The following is an 18,606-nucleotide window of genomic DNA, read 5'->3' as shown; positions in this document are numbered from 1 at the left end:
ACGGCTATTGGGCCAACTCTCCACCTATCAGGAGAATGTGGGGTTGGGTCACGGCCGGCCATTGCCACTCGAAAGCGCTGGAGACGCTGTAGTACATATGCCAGGCCTGTAAGTGGCGCTGTAGTCTGCCACAAAAGCAGCGAAGAAGACTTCCCAAGCATGGTTGCCATGGTTGCCCTTCTCTTTATTCTCTGCTGTGGCTCTTTTTCTCCCTCCCCGAGGCAAGCGTTTGCTCCTGCTGCTGTTATTTATTAATTACAATCCCTCCCTCGCTGTAATTCTCTCCGGTTAGTCCACCAGCAGATGACAAACACCCACCTCTCCGCCTCTTCCAAGGAACGAGGGGACCGTGCGGCAGAGTTTCAGTTGGGTTTTCTTTCGCCGGTCAAGATGTCTGTTAAAGTTTAAATCTTCCGGAAAAAATTAGAAAAGTGCTGGTCAAAGGTCTTCTTTGTTATTTATTGAGCTTTAAAACAAATGAATAACGACTCTATATAATCATATATAAGAATAAAACACGGAGGACAGAGATCTCTTTTTGTCCCCCTCTTCTCCCCGCTGCAGCCTAGCAGCAGATCTCAGAGCACGCTCCCCTCTCCTGCAGGGGGGCGTGGTCAGCTGCAGCTCACAGAATCAGCCCCCTGCAAAAACAGGGCTGGAGAACAGCAAATAGAGCGAAATGAGGCAAGGCTAAAATGCATGATCTGTTTGGTATTTTGAAAACAGAAACGTATTAATATACCTTATATAGGTATGGCCCTACAATATATCATTTAAATATAGCATGATAGGTGTCCTTTAAATTATTAGCAGTGAGGAATCGCTGTCCAGTTTGTTTTTCGTATACTCTTTTAATAGTCACCTTTGGATGATGCGGTCACAATCTAAATGTTTAAAGTGTATTAAAAAATGTATCAAACTAGAGTTGAACAACATCAACCTACAGTTTGAAAAAAATCAATGCCAAATAAGGTTCACTGACCAGGCTAGCCGATTAGCATACTTCATTGCAACCGCTGCAACAGATGGTACAGAAGAACTTCCCAAACTCCCAAAACTGCTCAATAATAGATTATCCTAAGAGCAGCACCTGGAGAGAGTCACATTTCTTTAATTCATTAATATCCTGTGACCCCAAATGGGAAGCTTTGGCGCACGGGGTCAACAGTTGACAATCACTGATGTAAGTTGAAGTAAGATCCACACGTTCAGAAAGGCCTTATTTCACAATAGAAAACACCACCACATCAACATTTCTCATGTTTTTATTGTTGCTGTGATAACACTATGACTTTGGACATTCATTGATAGTGGCCCGTACAGTATGGATAGTATGGAAATTACATTAACGTCTGTGTCAGGATTACTTTGTACAAACTACTGGTACATGTTTTGTTTTTTTAATCTTGGCAAATTTTCAACACAAATATTTCAGACCTACAGTTAGGAAGCAAAATCTAAATCATTCAACACTTTGGGATGAACAATATTTGGAATCATGATAACACCTGCTTGTTAACCGAAAAGACTAAATAGATACATTACATTAAAACCTCAATTAGTGTCCCCATGAACAATTTAAAATGCAAATCTAATATTTTCATTTGGAACAAGTTTCATACATTTATGAAATCCTTCTTTTTCATAATAAAAATGTAGGCTGTATTTTGTTATTTGCTTTCGGAAAAAGTGAAATATCGTTCTAACCATTTATATTTGGTGTACTTTAAGGCAATTGTATAACTAAAGTTTTAGCAACACAAACATACAATGATTTCCATTTGTTTTTTCAAGTGCACTCTGGGACACTATGATGACATCATTGTTGGGCGTGGTTACAGGTACAACAACTACTTTCAACCAGAGAGGGCGGTAAAAGGCTCCTTTGGTGTTTGGTTACTCTTAGGACGACTTGAAGGCACTGCACACATTGATATCCCTGTTTCTGGGTCACAAACATGTTAATAATTGTAATAGTTTCTACAGGAAATGCATTAATAAGGGTCACAATAAAAACAAAAATAATTCATGACATAAAAAACAAAATCCTACAGTACATTTGGACAGATTATAACACACTTAAATTTACAAACAGAAAAACACTTTCCCTTTGGTGATTAACTCTGGATAATACATTTTATATACATACATACTGTACACATATACTTACAAAGGTGTGAAAATAGCGACACACTGGTAAACAAGTAAATAGAAAGAAGGTTTTATTGGTTAGCTATATAACCTGAATTTGTTGTAAAAACGGGTTGGTTTAAGAGCCGTAGATTGGCAATTAGTGGCACTGCTACACTGCCAATACTCTTGTGAGGCCTGTTGTGAAGTTAAGGATGGGCCAACTCAAAGGCATATCTTAAGGAATTAAGTTGAATTGTCCGATAAGTAAACGTCTAAGAGTGTTTAGTATGGCGAAAAACACTAAAACAAATATTTACAAGGAGAAAGAACCAAAGGAATCCACTTCACACTCTTAGCATCCAGGATACCCTGAACAAAAATACAATCAAAACTCTGGATGAAGAACTCATTAAAAAAGGAAAGTATTTTGGCCAGCTTTGAAAGGCAAAACTACCAGCTGACTTAACTTAAGCAATGCAGCTGAAGAATCCCTGACAAACATCTTGCTTCTTGGAAAAGAGTTGACTGTTTTTGGCTGTGATGCTCACTTTTCTGTCAGGTTGTTTGGAGCTTCATCTGTGTATTTCGGGTCAAAATGCGCACAGCAAAACATTCAGCTAGTGATTTTTAACAATGTACGTCATAGCATCACCAGACTGTAATGAGATATCCCCATTCAACTCTGCATTGGCCCTAAGAAAAAACTGGCATACCTTATTGTTGTTTGTACCCCTTACAAATGGACTGCGTAAAATGCTTAATGTCTTGAGAGGGTTAACATTTCATTAAGTTGTGAAGGTAAACAAGACAAGTACAAAATCCAATCTATAATATGTGCCAACTTGATTACCCAATAAGATTTAAATACATGATGTGTCCCTTTAGATGCCATGCAGAGGGACAACGATGATAAACATCTCAGCATTTGACAATAGAGACTGGTTAACAATAAAACATGGTGAATTTCTCAAGCATCTCATAATGACATAAATAGAACATCAAATATTATAGAGGGACATCTGTATTACTTCATATCACCGATAACACTGTTTCAGCAAGATATTTGTGACATTGAGTTTCTGGTTAATAGGAAAGATATTTTCATGCTTACATATTCGAAATGAACTTCTTGAGTCTCTCTCTGATTGATGCTAAAGGTGAACTCTGACGAAAGACTGAAATGTAACTAAAATATGGAATGCCATGACATTTGGAGGTTAGTGTTTTCAGTCAAATTGGTTACTATGCATAATTGGTGGCAACATTGATAACAACTAACAATTTTAGCAAGCATTCATCAACTTCCAGTTCATGCTATAAAGATGGAATGACCCATATTGTCACCTTTAACAATGTTGAGTTCTAGTTTTCAGAAATATTATAGATCCTTCCCATGCCACCAGAGGGCAATTACAAATAAACACTGCTTCTACTTCAACATTCTCTTACCCCCCCCACCTCCCAACCTTATTCCTCAGTCAGCCTGGACACAGAGACCCTTGATAAAACCATTTGAGGCAGACAGCTCAGCACATTTCATGTCATGATCTGAAGTCTGTTAACGCTCACCAGAAATGACCTTCACCTTGTATCCACATAACACTGTTCTAAAAACCACAAACATCCTCCTCCCCTTTTTTGGTTAGATCCCTGGAACAACTTGTCTCCAACTCCTTAGACGGAATAAACGACAGATTTTGGACCCCTTGTTTATTTAAGTTGGAACAAAGGAAGGAACTTAATTCACCAAAGCATTAGTAAGAAAAGAAGATCAGTAGAATTGTAAGTCCTCAAAGTAAGTAAGTAAGTAAGGTTGTAAGGTCAATTTCATTAGAAAAGTGATGAATCTGTTGTGGAAATGAATAGTGGCTCTGTAAACAATCCTTCATTAGTGCTTTTTCTAAATTGCTAAACCTGTTGACCATATGAGTATTGATATTTATTTTTTTGCAGAATCAGCAGGGTGTGCCAAAATTGTTTTCACTTTCCTTTTATGGAAATGTATCAAGAAACCAACCTTAAAGTTCCAAAGAAAAAAAAAAAAAAAAGGTGAAGCTGCTGGAGATAGCCAAAATAAATGTTCAGTTGAACGTGATGTTCACAAAACTGAATTTGTTTGTATGAATTTTCCAAGATTTCAAATGCTTTCTCCCAAACATAAAAGAAAAAGAAAAATAGCGTTTTAAATCTTGGTTCAGACTCAAACTGAATCCGTAAAAGGATGTGAAGGAAACTCTGACGGCAGTGTCATGCTGTTTGTACGGAACATGTCGAATGGAAATGAAAAATGGGGATCAAGGGGGAGAAATAAAGTCTAAAACATAAGGCCACAGGATACACAGTTAGAGAAGACTATATTACTGGCATTACCTTCATTTCACAGATTAATTTTAAATAGTTCATATCAGCGTTGTCCTTATCACACTTAAAACAAATAGAAAATAACAGCTAAACAAAAATACTAACAGACCCCACACTTTTCTTCCTCCACACAGCATTAAAGTCTTATCTTCTTTCTTCGTAATTGCCTTTTTTATTCATTGTGACATCATCCAAATCTTCATTAACTCCACTCCTCCTACACGTATCACGTCACCGTCTTAAGTTCATACGAAGTCCCTCTAGACCTTCCCATGCTGCCCTTTACCTTCTTTCAGTCAGTTTTTCAATTGGAGATGAACCCCTTTGACTAATCTCCGCCATCTCCAGCCTTTCTTTATACCACCGAGTGTTCGTTTTTGTGGTTTCGGTGGTGATGGTGGGGGTGCGAACTGCCGGTCAGCACCGTGTGGTTAACGGACGACGCTGAGCGGTCGGACCCCTCAGCTACCGTGCCGTTGACGTTCTCCGGCCGCTGACAGCACAGGATCTGCCTGAAGGTGGCGCTCATCTCCTTGTCGCGGTACGAGTAGATGATGGGGTTCATGGCCGAGTTGAACTCAGCGAGAAGCAGGAAGAACTTCTCGTAGGTGAGGACGTTGCAGTTGGCGCAGAAGACGTCGAGGAGGAGGATGACGAGGCCGGGGGTCCAACAGACAATGAACGCACCTGAGGAGACATGAAGCAAAGGAGAAAGGGGTTGAAATTGGTACTCGGATATGATTCAATGTTTACAACAATCCCTATATTTTTCTTTCATTCATGTCCAATCCAATCCAACTTTATTTATATAGCACATTTAAAAACAACAGAGTTGACCAAAGTGCTGTACATCAATAAATATATAAAATAACAGCATAAATACATTTAGACAAAACCGATAGGACAAAAGGAAACTAATGTAAAAGCACGAGACAATAACACCATACTTAAAGACACAGACTGAAAACCCTCATACATGATGTAAAAACACAAGACTATAGAAAACCCCAATTTAGAAAACCCCAATTTAGAAAACATAGACTGATACGTCTTATACGTGGTCTGCAAAAGCACGGGAGAACAAGTATCTTTAAACAGGCAAAGTGGGGGCAAGTCTGATGTCTTTTGTGTTTAGTTCAATACACCAAATGTTCAATAAAACAGTCTAAATCTTTTTTTGTTCAGTTTGTGTTTTTAAATATAAAAAATCAATAATGCACTTCAATATCTCTTTATTTATAAAAGATAATAAAATATGCTAAAAAATCCTCATAATTCTGCCCTCATTGCATTAATATTTATTTTTATTTTTAAAAAGCCCTGGTTTCCCTTTAATAGAAATGTGCAAGTCATCCAAATTAATAACTCAAGCCTTTAAGTGGCACATACAAGACAGATGATTGTATATTTAGCCGGTTTGGCCCCTGTTATGTGTCATGGCTTTGCTTCTCACGTGAGTTACTATTACTCATCAGTCATTAAGCTTAAGTTCTTATCTATTCTAATGTCTGGATGTCTTATTTGAATTATGACTCACTGCCAGAGAAATAAACCCGAGCACTGATGACTTAATCAAAATGGCATGTATTTTTAGTGTCGCCTTAGAATGTACGACTCATCATGCGGCATGTTTGAATCAAGCTGATAACGACTTGTATTTCCTCTCCCTCTAATGAACTCCCAAAAAGTTAGAATGCAGAAAGTTTATTTGGCACTGAAAGAAATGTTTACAACAACACATCCCTATACAGTATGGTGCAGATGAGGACACAGTTGATTATTTAAAACAAAATAAACACTCTGAAACCACATCACCATCACTTAACAACCACACCATCAGTCTACAGAACAAAACAACAACACCCATATCACTCTACAACCACATATACAACTTTTAACAATACGTTTTGAGTACAAAGTTCTGTTAATGTACAGTGATTTCAAATACCTTGTTATTGTGGGTGCAAAAATACCACTAAAAAGGACGGTATTTCCTTTTATAAATATACCTAAATGCATTACTAACCAGTGAGATATGAATAATTTAAACTCATTGTAAATACATATTATTCTTTTATCTTTTGATATAATAAAGTAAGAAACAACTAAAGTAAAAAGAAAATAAAAGTCCTGGTGTTCATTTTTTACAATCTGATGCGAGGAAAAATTATGTATGATTTATCGCGAGGAATTCAATTATGTCACTAATATATATTTTCCAATATTTTAGTGCAATTTTGACAAGTCGTATTCTCATTTAATATAATACTGCATACTTTGACTGTTACATAATGTATATACAGTATACTATGACTGTAGCTTAATAAGTATCTGTAACTTTTAGGGCTCCAAAGACCGGGATTACCAAGAACCTTTCAAAATAAAAGCCCAATGTCAGAAGTACATTTGAAATATGTCCAATGAGTCAAACTAAATAGGCAGTTATCATGAGCTCTTTCTAATGTGGCGCCGTAAACATAATTTGCCAGTGCTTTCCTCCTCAAAACACTTACGGTTTACATGATCGTTCATCACCCTAAATGTTTCTCTCTCTTAATGTGCAACATCTACAGAAATAAATGATTGACCTCTACCTCATTTTTGCAACCAGATCTCCAGTACTCCATCCCCACATCTACAACCTTCTAACCTCATTTGGGAAGTACAACCCATCATCATTCATCCGAGTGGTTGAAGTGTGTAAGCAGAGTCGAAGGGGGTCACTGATTCATTAGTAATGAATGTCCAGGTTAAGTATTGCGAAGTCAGTCAACAGATGCTATTTGTCACAACCATAAGACAACTGTAGGACATTACACTCTTGAGACAGTAAAAAAAAAAAGTCTTGATGGGAAATAAGTGAAGTGGAGACAGAAAGTGGGAGAGCGTGAGACACAATATTGACAGGCATGCCTGCTATCTGTTAGTGTTTCGCAGGCGGCAGCTGCAGCGAAGGCTTGACCTCACTTCCCAGCTATGCAGCCATTCTCTCCAGAGTTAGATAAATTCCTCAAACGGTTTGCAGTCCAGTGGAGAAACTGTCTGAGATAGTTGTCTCTTATTGAAACATCAACAGGAAAAGACTCAGCACAAAAAAACATCACCGAAACCAACATTATGGGTGTATTATTGAACCATGTTTCCTGCCTTTTAGAAACACTTGCGATAGTGATGATGGAAACATGATATAGTCTTGGAACCCAACCCAACCACAACCCTTATTCTTGTCCAAGAGAAACAATAACCATAACAATACAGTATAGCAACTAAATACATGTCTACATTCCCAACAAGCCTCTTCTTCAACATTGGTTCTGTTGTGTTTTAAATGGATTGTGAAACATGCATATTTACAGGATGTTCGCCCTGCCTGAGAGGAAGAAACTTTGTCTATGTGTGAAGTTATGAACCGAGAGGTTTAACCCTTGGATTCTTTCATTTCCTCTCTAAAGCCAGGGGTGTATGGTTGCTCGCGTTACACCCTTCATCTCAAAGCTGCTGCTTTACTCTGCCCAAAAATATGTGGTGTGGTTCACCGAGGCCACAAAGAGCAGTGTTTCTGCCACAAAGGGTAAAACTGAGTTTTCGTTTACGGAAGAAACAAATACATATGTTGGTCGAAGTCAATCCATTTGTCTTGTCACATGAAGGAGAGTGGAGAAATGGAAAGTCAGCGAAAAATAAATAAAGGCCAGACCTGGAAAGATCGCAATTTAGGGAAAACTACATTTTTACACTATCCAGGACTTTAAAAAAGTCAGGGGTTAGACAGAAGCAAAACATGAATGGGTGCATAACAGCATTTTAAACCATTGAAATCTACCTTTATGTACTTGATCATAAATGGGAGGCAGGCGGTTGTTGATTATTAGCATAGGCAACACCCCTTAAGTTAACACTATAGGCATGCTTAAAATGAGAGAAACCACCAAAAAAGTAGCTCTAAAATATCAAATAGCCAAACTGGAATTAATTGATATTAATGTCATTTTGTAAGAGGGACACAAACAAGGAAAATTGATAAATTACATAAATCAATGGATACGAAGCAGAAACCCTTGATACGAACACAAATGCAATAACACTTAAAGGTGGGGTAGGTAATTTTGGAGAAACCAGCTCGAGTGCGCTAGAATTTGAAAATACACAACTGAAAGAAATCGACCACTTTCTTACAGAGCCCCTCCTCCAACACACACGAACACGTACATGAGCAATGAGGGCACGAGATAAGTTTGTACACAGATGGAAAGCTGACAGGCAAGTAGGCCATCCGTGCTTTTTACAGCGCTACGGCTTCCACAGATGACATTTTTTTATGGATTTTTTGTCAAAGCACTTACTGTAAGATATTCATCGCTATCGGGATGTTAAGAGCATTCCATGGAATATAACAAAAAGTGTATCTCAAGCCGGTTTCTCAAACTTACTTACCCCGCCTTTAAGTATTATCTTCACCCACACTCAGTGTTTTAAAAGTATTGTTCCATTGTATATCCTATTTTTGGACCCAAAAGGAACCCAAAACTGAGTAACCACATTTTTGGACTTCAATGAGTACTTTTTTATCATTCCTAACTGTCATCCTTTGTTTTGTCTTTTCCCAGCAACATGTATGAGAGAGAAAACAGAGGGATAAAAAATAAGGAAATACGACCAGACGACGTTGACAATGAACTCCAAACTGCCACAAACACACACTTAGACAAAAACTGAGTGTAGACACAGATAAACACTTACATGTGCAGACACAAACACACGCAAACACTCACTTACATAATTACAAAGGGCATATAGAGATGGAAGAGCACTCAAAAATGATGTGAAAACATTTGGACGGTGATAAAAGCACTCGGTCCATCCCAGCAATATTACCAGTGCATTGTTAGCGGATTATATGTATGTCTAATTTCTCCTTCAGATTAGTAAATGGAACTTGTTTTGTGTTGTTAAGAGAGGCTCTTCTCTAATGCCTGACGGTTCATGTTTCTTCCAGACAGAAATGCATCATTAAGAGGTTAACGACGTAATTCTTCAGCGTAAGTGACATATTGTCTACAGCAGCATGTAAACTGCTCTGAGTCACAATTACAGAGGTACTTAAATATGAGTTTTAATGGCTTTAAGGATCATGTTGTTGGTTTTAGCACGTTTAGTACTTTAACTGGACATAACACATTGTTCTGCTATCGGGATTACATTGAAACTAAAGCCGATCGAGTTTGATTCACAAGCTTAAGGATGTGTTTACTGAGACCATTATACAGATTGATCTTTTCCTGGTCCTGACCAATCGTCCGTAACTGACGAGTACGGAATGTTGAGTAAAGATAAATCAGGATTTGTGAGGTAGGGTGCGCCCTGGTCGAATGAGGTCAAGGGATAGGGTAGGGGTGGGGAGGTTTCCAAGGATTACACTGTTGATTTTTTTTCAAAATGGTACGACAAGGATTGTTCCCTAAAATTAACTGTCACGGTATTATCAATAGCTACACTAAGGTAAGGTACTAAGGTATTGGGTGAAACAATTTTGTTGTAGCCCTGACAAATTGACTTGCATAACTTGAACATCTTGATCACTAAAACTAAACTAAAAAAAAAACTAAAATCAATAGAAGACAAGCAATTGGCCAAGGTCCAACATGTAGTTTTTCCAACAAGTCCTAAAATTACACTACAAAATGTGTATTTGCCTATGCGTGCCTCTGTAAATCAAATCTGTACTTTGTTAAGGTAAGTGAAACATTGTGGTCATGGTAAAACACACCAAGATTGACCAGGAGACAAGATTTTAACTGACGTCACCCACTATGTGTCTACGTCACTTGCACTGACGTACACCTAATCCTCCACTCCGACCTCCTTCCTGAAGTGCCTTGTGTTCTGTTTTAACTAGATCACTTTGTGCTTTACACACAAAACGACCCTCTCACCATGATGTAATGATGTTAATTAGAACAGAAAGATAGATGGAGAGTTGTCAGTAGTAACGTCAATCTTTCAGCATATACTGTAAAATGTAAATGTAACTTCGCACTGCTCATGAAGTCACTGATCCTTGTAGGGCCGTGTCTCACACTTCTGGGTTTTGATGAATCCCACATGTAGAAACACACTCAAGTCATTATCGAGCTTCAAACTCTGCTATCTGGGATATTCGTGCCTTCCCATTGTTTCTCGAATGTCTTCATGTCGGCTTAGGTTCCCACTAATGTGCGAGTCTCTCAGGAACATAAAAATGAATAAACACCCAAGATTAAATTACTGCTCTCATTCTTCTGTTTGTCTCGCTCTGTCTCTTGCTGGTTTCCTGTCTCCATCCTCCCTCTGTTCCCCTATCCTTTCATTCTTTACATGTACTGCATACATTTTCCCTATTTTCTTTGCGTCTTGTCACTTACTCTATGTTGACTTTTGTTCGTCAAGCTTTTTCGACAACCGGTCTTTCTCTTTGCCCCATGTCTGTTTATCTCTTTAACATGTCCCTATCCGACATACCATCTGTGGTCATGACCATGATACCGCTGAAGTAAGAAACCATTATGTACATTTCAGAAATGTCCTGGAACTTCCTCATTGTCCGAATAGGGATTTGTTTTTTTCTGTGGCATCTTTCCCGCATCACTTACTTCCGCACACACTCACATTCGAGATTAGATTAATCGTCCCATTCAGTGAAATGGCAATAATGGAGGTTTTCTGTTCTGCTAACACAACCATGCTTGATGTATCGGAAGAGTTTCTGGTCAGCAGCAAGGACTCACTTAAATCCAAGTTACTTCTTTATTTTTTCGCTCCGTGATGTTCTGTTGTTTAAAGTATAAAATGAAGATTATTCACCACCAAATTCTGAATCCAATTTTCGCAAACTGGATCTGATTTAAAACCACATTTTGGTCTTTGAAGTATTTTAAATGATACCAGTCAGGTCCTATCCTGCAACTGTTTGCAACTGTGTGTGGTAACAATTAATTGCATTCTTCTTCTCGCTTATTGAAGCCACCAGATTCTGTTTCCTGGGGTTGGTGAACAAAGAAGTTTTCGAATTAGAATGGCCCTCGATTATTCTGTCCCAAAACAAATTCTTTAATTCCATATCTCTTACTGTAGGAAGGATTTGAGGAAACTGTGGATGTTTTAAAAAAAAAAAAAAAGTCATAATGACAGATGCTGCCATTGTGTGCCAATTTCTTGCATTAAGCGCTTTGCACGCACATATGCGGAAAACACGGAAAACAGGTGACAGTGTCCTGTCAACACTGCTCTCGGTCAACCAGAAGGCACACATGAATAAAAAAAAACAGAGAGAAAGAGGTGTGTTGATATCTAGACAAAGAAATCTGACTTCTTGGGTGAACATTGATTGGTTATACATTGCGAGAAACAAACGTAAGTCAGTGATATGGCATCTGTGTGCATGTGCTTGTACTATGGTATGTCTTGGCGCTCCACTCTGTCTGACGATGCGAGTGCCTACAACACCAGGGGCATTAAGATAATCGAATCATTCACAGAAGATCCCTGCATGAGCCAACACCTGACACACAAAGGGTCATGCAATTTGACAATGCAGTTGACTCAGTGAAGAGTGATGAAGGGAATCTCTGTTGGTGCCATTCAAAATGTTATTTTCAGCAGAGAAGCACTGTTGGTTGAATTAGTGATTTTGTCAGTTATTTTATTTAGTTTGAGTCCAATAACAAATATCCTTGTTAGTTTTCAAATCATATTTAGTCAACCTTATCCTGTTTTGGGCCATCTGGTCCCATCTTTGTCAAAGAAAACTAGACTGAACAACTTTCATAGGAATTGATGGGGTCCTGCCTCGCTGTTCTCTTTATAAAACCATGGTGAGCATGCATTTTCTTTGTAAACTCTTTGCTCGATAGCACCATAGCACTACTAGTGGTACAAAAATACAAAGGGTACCTTGCATGGGAATGACTTTGTGACTGTACTTGTGTTATAAAGTTATTTCCACATGTGTGTGTCCATGTCTCTCTTGTCTTTGCAAAACAAGCAGAGCTCATACCACATTCTGGTTTTGTTTTCCCACAGTAAGCTTCAGAGTTTATGTGAATGGAGCCAATCTCTTGTCCCACTGTTCTCTCTTGTGCCTAGGGTTTGTGTGAGTGTGAGAGAGTCTTTGTGTGTGCATGAATGTGCCCAATTGCATGCAACCAACTTTCCATCCCATCCTGTCCTTCTGAGGAGAAATCACCCATGGCTGGTTTTACAGTATCCTGAGAAGAACAAGTGGAGAGGACAGCAGGCAGCAGGGGAGCACTTATCGTCATCTGTTCAGCAGATGGGATATGCTGGACAGCGAACTGCTGTTTGGTTCACTTTTTCATCAAGAAGCTTTTACTTCTCATAAAAAGTTGCATGTAATCAAAACCCAGTACACAATGACAGTATGAACTCCAGTGGAGCTTAGAGATAAATGTAATAGAGATGTAAATAAGTCACTGTAACGCACATCCAATTAAACCAAGAAGAAACTAACTCCCTTCTGTCAGTACAAATACAAATCTTATTTTCAATCATCCTAAGAATGACCTCACTCAGCAGTGGATTCCAGACTGAACCAAAACACATCACACCCTTGCTCAGAAGACTTATTTTCCCAGTAACACTTTGGCATCAGTAAAAAGAAACAGATGAGATTTGTTTAGGAATGGTAAACAATACTGATTCAGATTCATTTTGGAGATTTGCGAAACTGTCTTGACAATCGTAAGACTATTCAGACCGGCAGACAATCACTAAACATGCCTTTGTAGCTCGGCCTAAGCAAACATGTATTTTGCCCCATTACGGAAAAGGGATAAAGTTCTATTTTGTTGACAGTCCTTGTGATGCAACGTAAACAAGTATTTCAATTAGCTTCAAAATGTACTCAGTTTCACACCCTTTCAACAAGTTTCAAGAAAATCGGGCTGCTTTTCCTCAACTGAGTCCTTCGACGATTTATAAATAAGTGTTAACTTCTCTTTAATTCCAGTACTCAAATAGACAAAGAGCAGCAGTAGTTTAGTCAGTCAGTGTGGCTAATTTAACTTTTCAGTTGGTTGCGGAGTAGCTTTTGTTTAAAGATCTTTTTCCAGATAAAGTAAAGCTTTTGTAAATTCAAAGCTTGGACTCTCACGTCATTGAACACAGGCCTGTTTTTTACTGGCACAACCTGAGATTGAGCAACTCCCGAGATAGGATGTATTTTGTTTAATTTCTGCAGAATCCCCTGTTGTTTCAGGATGAAGTCATTCACCAGCATTTGGAACATGTTGCCATTTATAGTTTTTTTTTGTTTTTAGGGATAGAAGTGCTTTGGATGACTCACACTTTTGTTCGGAACATTGACTACAACAAGTTAGGAACAGCACATGACACAAGAACTTCCAATGAAAGATATCCACTCCAGCTAAATCAGGAAGAAGCCTCATAGGCAGGCACGTAAACAAATGTAAAAGTGCCTTCGCAAAGAAAAATTGCCTCATAAGTCATCATAAGAAGACATAACCGCTTGCATGAGTCATACTAAAATCTGCCTTTAAATATTGATTCCAGCTAAGTTACAGAAAGCTCAAAAACTCCCTCAATCATAATCTTTTTAAGACAGAGAGAAAGCTCAGATTTCCTTACGGCCTAAAGAGCAGACGTTCTGGCTGACAATATCTGCTGAAACGAGGTCCGCATTAAATGAAAGAAGTAGCAGAATGCCTCAAGAGTGCAGTTTTCCACCTGCCTTAAAATCTTATTCAACACAATCCGATTGGCCGAGAGAGGAATGTACCCAGCTGCTTTCAACCACTAATTAGGAGCCAACAGGTGATCTGATTTACCTGCAATAGCTCAGAAAATAATGACATTTATCTATTTGAATTGTATGTTTAAATATGCAAATTAGGCATTGTTTTATTGAATATTTTTCTTAGCATCAATCCAAGCATTGGTAAAATGTCTTCAGTTTTTTTTTAGATATTAGTCAGTTCTAACAAAGGGAATTTTGGAAATGTCTTTCAAGCAGGAAAGCTCTTACAAAGAGAAAAATACATGTTTTAAAAATAACATGGTTTATAAATCAGGCTATGAAGGATATACAGTAAAAAGAAACCCGACACAAATGGATAAAACTCAAATTAACCCTTTATTGTGTATTTTTACTACTAGTCTGAAGAACCCTATTGTTTTTGTCTGTAGTGTCTCATCTTAAGAGGCCTCGTTATGTCTGCAGATGAAACTGCTTATATACCATAAGGCAGGTTAAATAAGTAGAAACAAACAAAGCATCTCCACAGCAGCAGAATATTTATGTCCTCCAGTTTTCTACATACTGCAGGCTGCAGAGCGCATTGTGCTGACCACTGCTATGAATTAACTCTGGAGTAAAGACAACAGGATGAGATAACACAGCACATAGGAGACAAATCACACAGAATCCTTTGGTATGTTTTGTCTAGGACCAATATATCCTGCTTCCAGGCAGCAAGAAGGGCCTTTCCCACAACTCACTTACTTTACACAAAACTGAGTTAGTTTGCTACTCTGCTTTACTGTAGAAAAACAGCAACGGCTCTATTTATTACACAGCACTGAAGACGCCTGGAGACTTGCAGAGTGGGAAACATACACAATCTCCACTGAATGCTCCGACATACAACTGTCAGACTGCACACACAGAGCAGCTTAAACAGGCGCTGCTTCATCAGAAAATAGTTTTGTCACAGTGTAAGCTAACCCAAATGTACCATTGAGTAGTATAATGTTACCTTGAAGGATATGGATATTGAATGTAGTGATGATGATATGCATCAGAAGGTTCAATACACTCAGTCATGTAGTCTAGGTAAAAGCAAAAATATTAAAAGGCTTGTAAAGGAGGGTCTTAATGATTATCAGCAGGTTCCTTTCTAATATTACTCAAAATCTTCCTTGAAGAATTTTCCCACACATTTGCAGAAGTTGGAATCGGTTTAATCTCTACTTTCATTTACTTCAGGAAATGGATAAAGTGATTTTGCTCACAGCATCAAGTAGAGAAAACCATTGTCATTGTCTTTGCATACAAACTAGCTATGACAACAAATGTCCACCATCCACAAAGAGTCTAAACCTGGTTTGTAGATTCAACTTGCATGACCTTGTACAATGTTTAACAAACAACATATATACAATTTCAATACACAATGGTTTTATGAGACCATATTCATGTTGCACTGAACAGACCTTGTACAGAACTTACTCATACACAAGCTCGGCACATTAACATAACACGTGGCTGAGATGATGTATTTGAAGCTTACAGTGGTACTAGGCAGACACTGTGCTCGTGCTGAATGATACAGCCTCACAGACCCATCAACAGATCTATTGTTCTGATGCTGCTGATGAGTTCAAATGTGGCATTCACTGCTACAGAGACATTGTACCAGATATACAGGGTAGGGGTGGCAAGTTCGAGATAAATGTATAGAATAATAGCGATCATTTAATAGCAGGCTAGATAGATAGATCCCTAGGCAGATCGCTAGCTTCAGCTACATATGGCTCACTTCGACGACTCACTTCTACTTCTACGTTCTTTTTGTTTAGATTTCCACTGCCGATAGTAACCCCACAATGATGACGTGATAGTGACGCCACGTGAAACTTCCGTAACATCATCTTTAACGCAACACCGTGTAATTAATTTAAGCATCAGCCAAACGTCTACTCTGAGTCACTTGAACAACATAGTGCTGACGTCTTTTCCTGAGGTTGAATAATTACAAACATTGTCACTATTGACAGTAGCGTGTCCCCTGTTGTGGTAGTGACGATTGTCACGAACCAATCATTGGTTGGAAGTGTTGCTTGAACCTCAACCAAGAAGGGACCAAAAAAAAGAACCAGGAACTATCCACAACATTTGCGAACAAAAAACAATTTAAGTTGAGCAGAGTAGTCTCATCCCATGCAGTGGATATGCAGTGGTTGATAGATAGAAAGATGGAGGCCAAGCTAGTTGAAACGATGGATAGAAAGAAAGATTAAAAAACACGTATTTCTTACCCAACACAATCGCCACGGTCTTCAGCAGAGACATCATGGTGTCTCGGTTGCGTCGTTGTCCGGAGCTGTGCCGTGACATCCTCATGGTTCTCTGGCGCACATAGACAAAGATGTGGGCGTATAGCGTCACCATAACAACAAAAGTCACAAGGTTAAACACTGCCCAGAAGATAAGGTAGGAGTTGCTGTAAAGCGGCGCCATGTTGGAACAAGACCTAATACTACAGATGCAGTTCCAACCAACGCTAGGGATGGCCCCCATGACTATAGACATCGTCCAGATTATGACTATCACCACCACCACACGCCGGTTACTCATGCGCGTGTGTAACTGCATGCGGAACACGGTGATGTGGCGCTCAATGGCGATGGCGAGTAGGTTGGCGACAGACGCCGTCAGGCTGGTGTCGATCAAGCCCTGCCGCAGCAGCCATGTGGACACAGTCAGACGCCTCGTGTTGGGCCCCGTGTTGAACATTAGGTAGAAGTAGGCCAGTCCGGCGAAGAAGTCAGCAGCTGCCAGGTTGGCCATCAGGTAGTAGATAGGGAAGTGAAATCTCCTGTTGACGTAGATGGCGATCATCACCAGAAGGTTGGCGAGCATGATGAAGATGCACACGGTGATGCCCAGGCCCATCACCAGCTTGCTCACGGTGTTCCAGTCAGTAGCGAGGTACTTGCCACTGCGGTTGTAGAAGAAGGCGATGCTCTCGTTGTAGTAGCACTGTTCGTCATCCATGGTGGCAGTGGTTTCTGAAAGGAGAAATTATATTAGTTATGTACAAAGAATTGAGCGATTTCTGTGAATTTTCTCAACATTTTGCAATTTTTCGACCAACTCTAGGAATCATCACAACATCCAATAGCAGATATACAGCAATGGGTGCTTTAGTAACCATGTAAAGTATGATAAATGTATTTGAAAATAGTATTTTAAATATGTTTTTGCATGGATGTATGACACAATAAATCACACTAATCAGAATGGCCTCTGAGTTCATTTATCATATGTCAAATTTATAATTCGGTAAAGAATGAGTTAATGCATACAGACTTGGAAAATGCATTGCCTATATTCCTAAAACAGAGCAACGCTTTAGGAGAACATGTCCTGAAACATGGAAAAACTCAAATCCCCTTTGGATTTAGACTCCACATTATAAGTCGTCATTTGTGTGTGTTTGTGTGTGTGGTGCAATGACTGTTTCACACACAAAAAGCAACAATCGTTCACAAATATTTACGAGCTCTACAGTATATGAGCAAAAGGTGTGAGAAAATTCTGAAAACAAACCTTGTATTGTCTACAAGTGACAATTAACAGCAACACTACACAAGGGTTGTGTGTCTGCATGTGTGGGTCTGTGTGCCTGCTTGTGTGTTTATATGTTTCCTGTGTGAATAAACCCCAGTGTGATATGAGTCTGCTTCTGCAAGTTTTACGAATGTCCATAAAAAGAAAGTGGATCAAAAACGGAGAAAACTAAGTTGCATATGACACTTAGAGTCAACTCACACACATATAAACAATGCTCACAGGAACATGTGTGTGTGTAATTAGCTCCAGTCCAATTCAAGTCCGGAAACATAACCCCAGGGCTAGAGTAAGAGTGTGTGTGTGTGTGTATGTAAGAAGGAGACAAAGCAACAGAAGAGGGCAAGGGGTCTAGGAAATAAAGAAAAAATCCTGCATTAAAGTGTTTTTCTTTTGTGGGAATCCTCTCCCAATTCCCCCCTTCTATAAGACAATACAAAGGATCTATTTCCTCTCTGCATTGACAGCAAAAATGTCTGAAAAAAAAAGAACTGCAAACATGAAGGATTTTCTCCTCTTGGGCTCATTTGCAATGTTGGAAAAACAACCTTCCCCTCTCAAAAACTAGCATGAAAAATAAAGGGTGCTCCTGGGAAATGTGTTGAAAGTTATGAAAGAAAGCTGAAGCTTGCCAGAACAATTATGGCAGAGGATCTCTTTATCTCATTGGTAATATACTGTTTTGATGGCTATGATATACAAGAAATGCACCAAAAATAATGGGCTATTGCATATAATCTAAGAAC

At 38.9% G+C, this 18,606-nt stretch overlaps 2 protein-coding genes across 2 annotated transcripts in view; one reads left to right on the top strand and one right to left on the bottom strand.

The window, feature by feature from the left end:
• The window catches only part of LOC104965286 (phospholipid-transporting ATPase ID-like), a 718,806-nt gene that overhangs the window by 8,872 nt on the left and 691,328 nt on the right, over positions 1-18,606 (top strand). The window lies entirely within an intron of this gene.
• Positions 1,250-17,295, bottom strand: lpar1 (lysophosphatidic acid receptor 1). The gene is made up of 2 exons (XM_010793482.1): positions 16,546-17,295; positions 1,250-5,181 (listed from the first exon to the last, which is right to left on the bottom strand). The coding sequence occupies exons 1-2, from the start codon at positions 17,282-17,284 to the stop codon at positions 4,850-4,852; spliced, it is 1,071 nt and encodes a 356-aa protein (XP_010791784.1). The 5' UTR covers positions 17,285-17,295; the 3' UTR covers positions 1,250-4,849.

The sequence above is a fragment of the Notothenia coriiceps genome, unplaced genomic scaffold, assembly GCF_000735185.1.
Source record: "Notothenia coriiceps isolate Sejong01 unplaced genomic scaffold, NC01 NC01_scaffold00037244, whole genome shotgun sequence".
NCBI classification, from domain to species: domain Eukaryota; kingdom Metazoa; phylum Chordata; class Actinopteri; order Perciformes; family Nototheniidae; genus Notothenia; species Notothenia coriiceps.
This window is presented reverse-complemented; position numbering and strand designations above follow the sequence as displayed.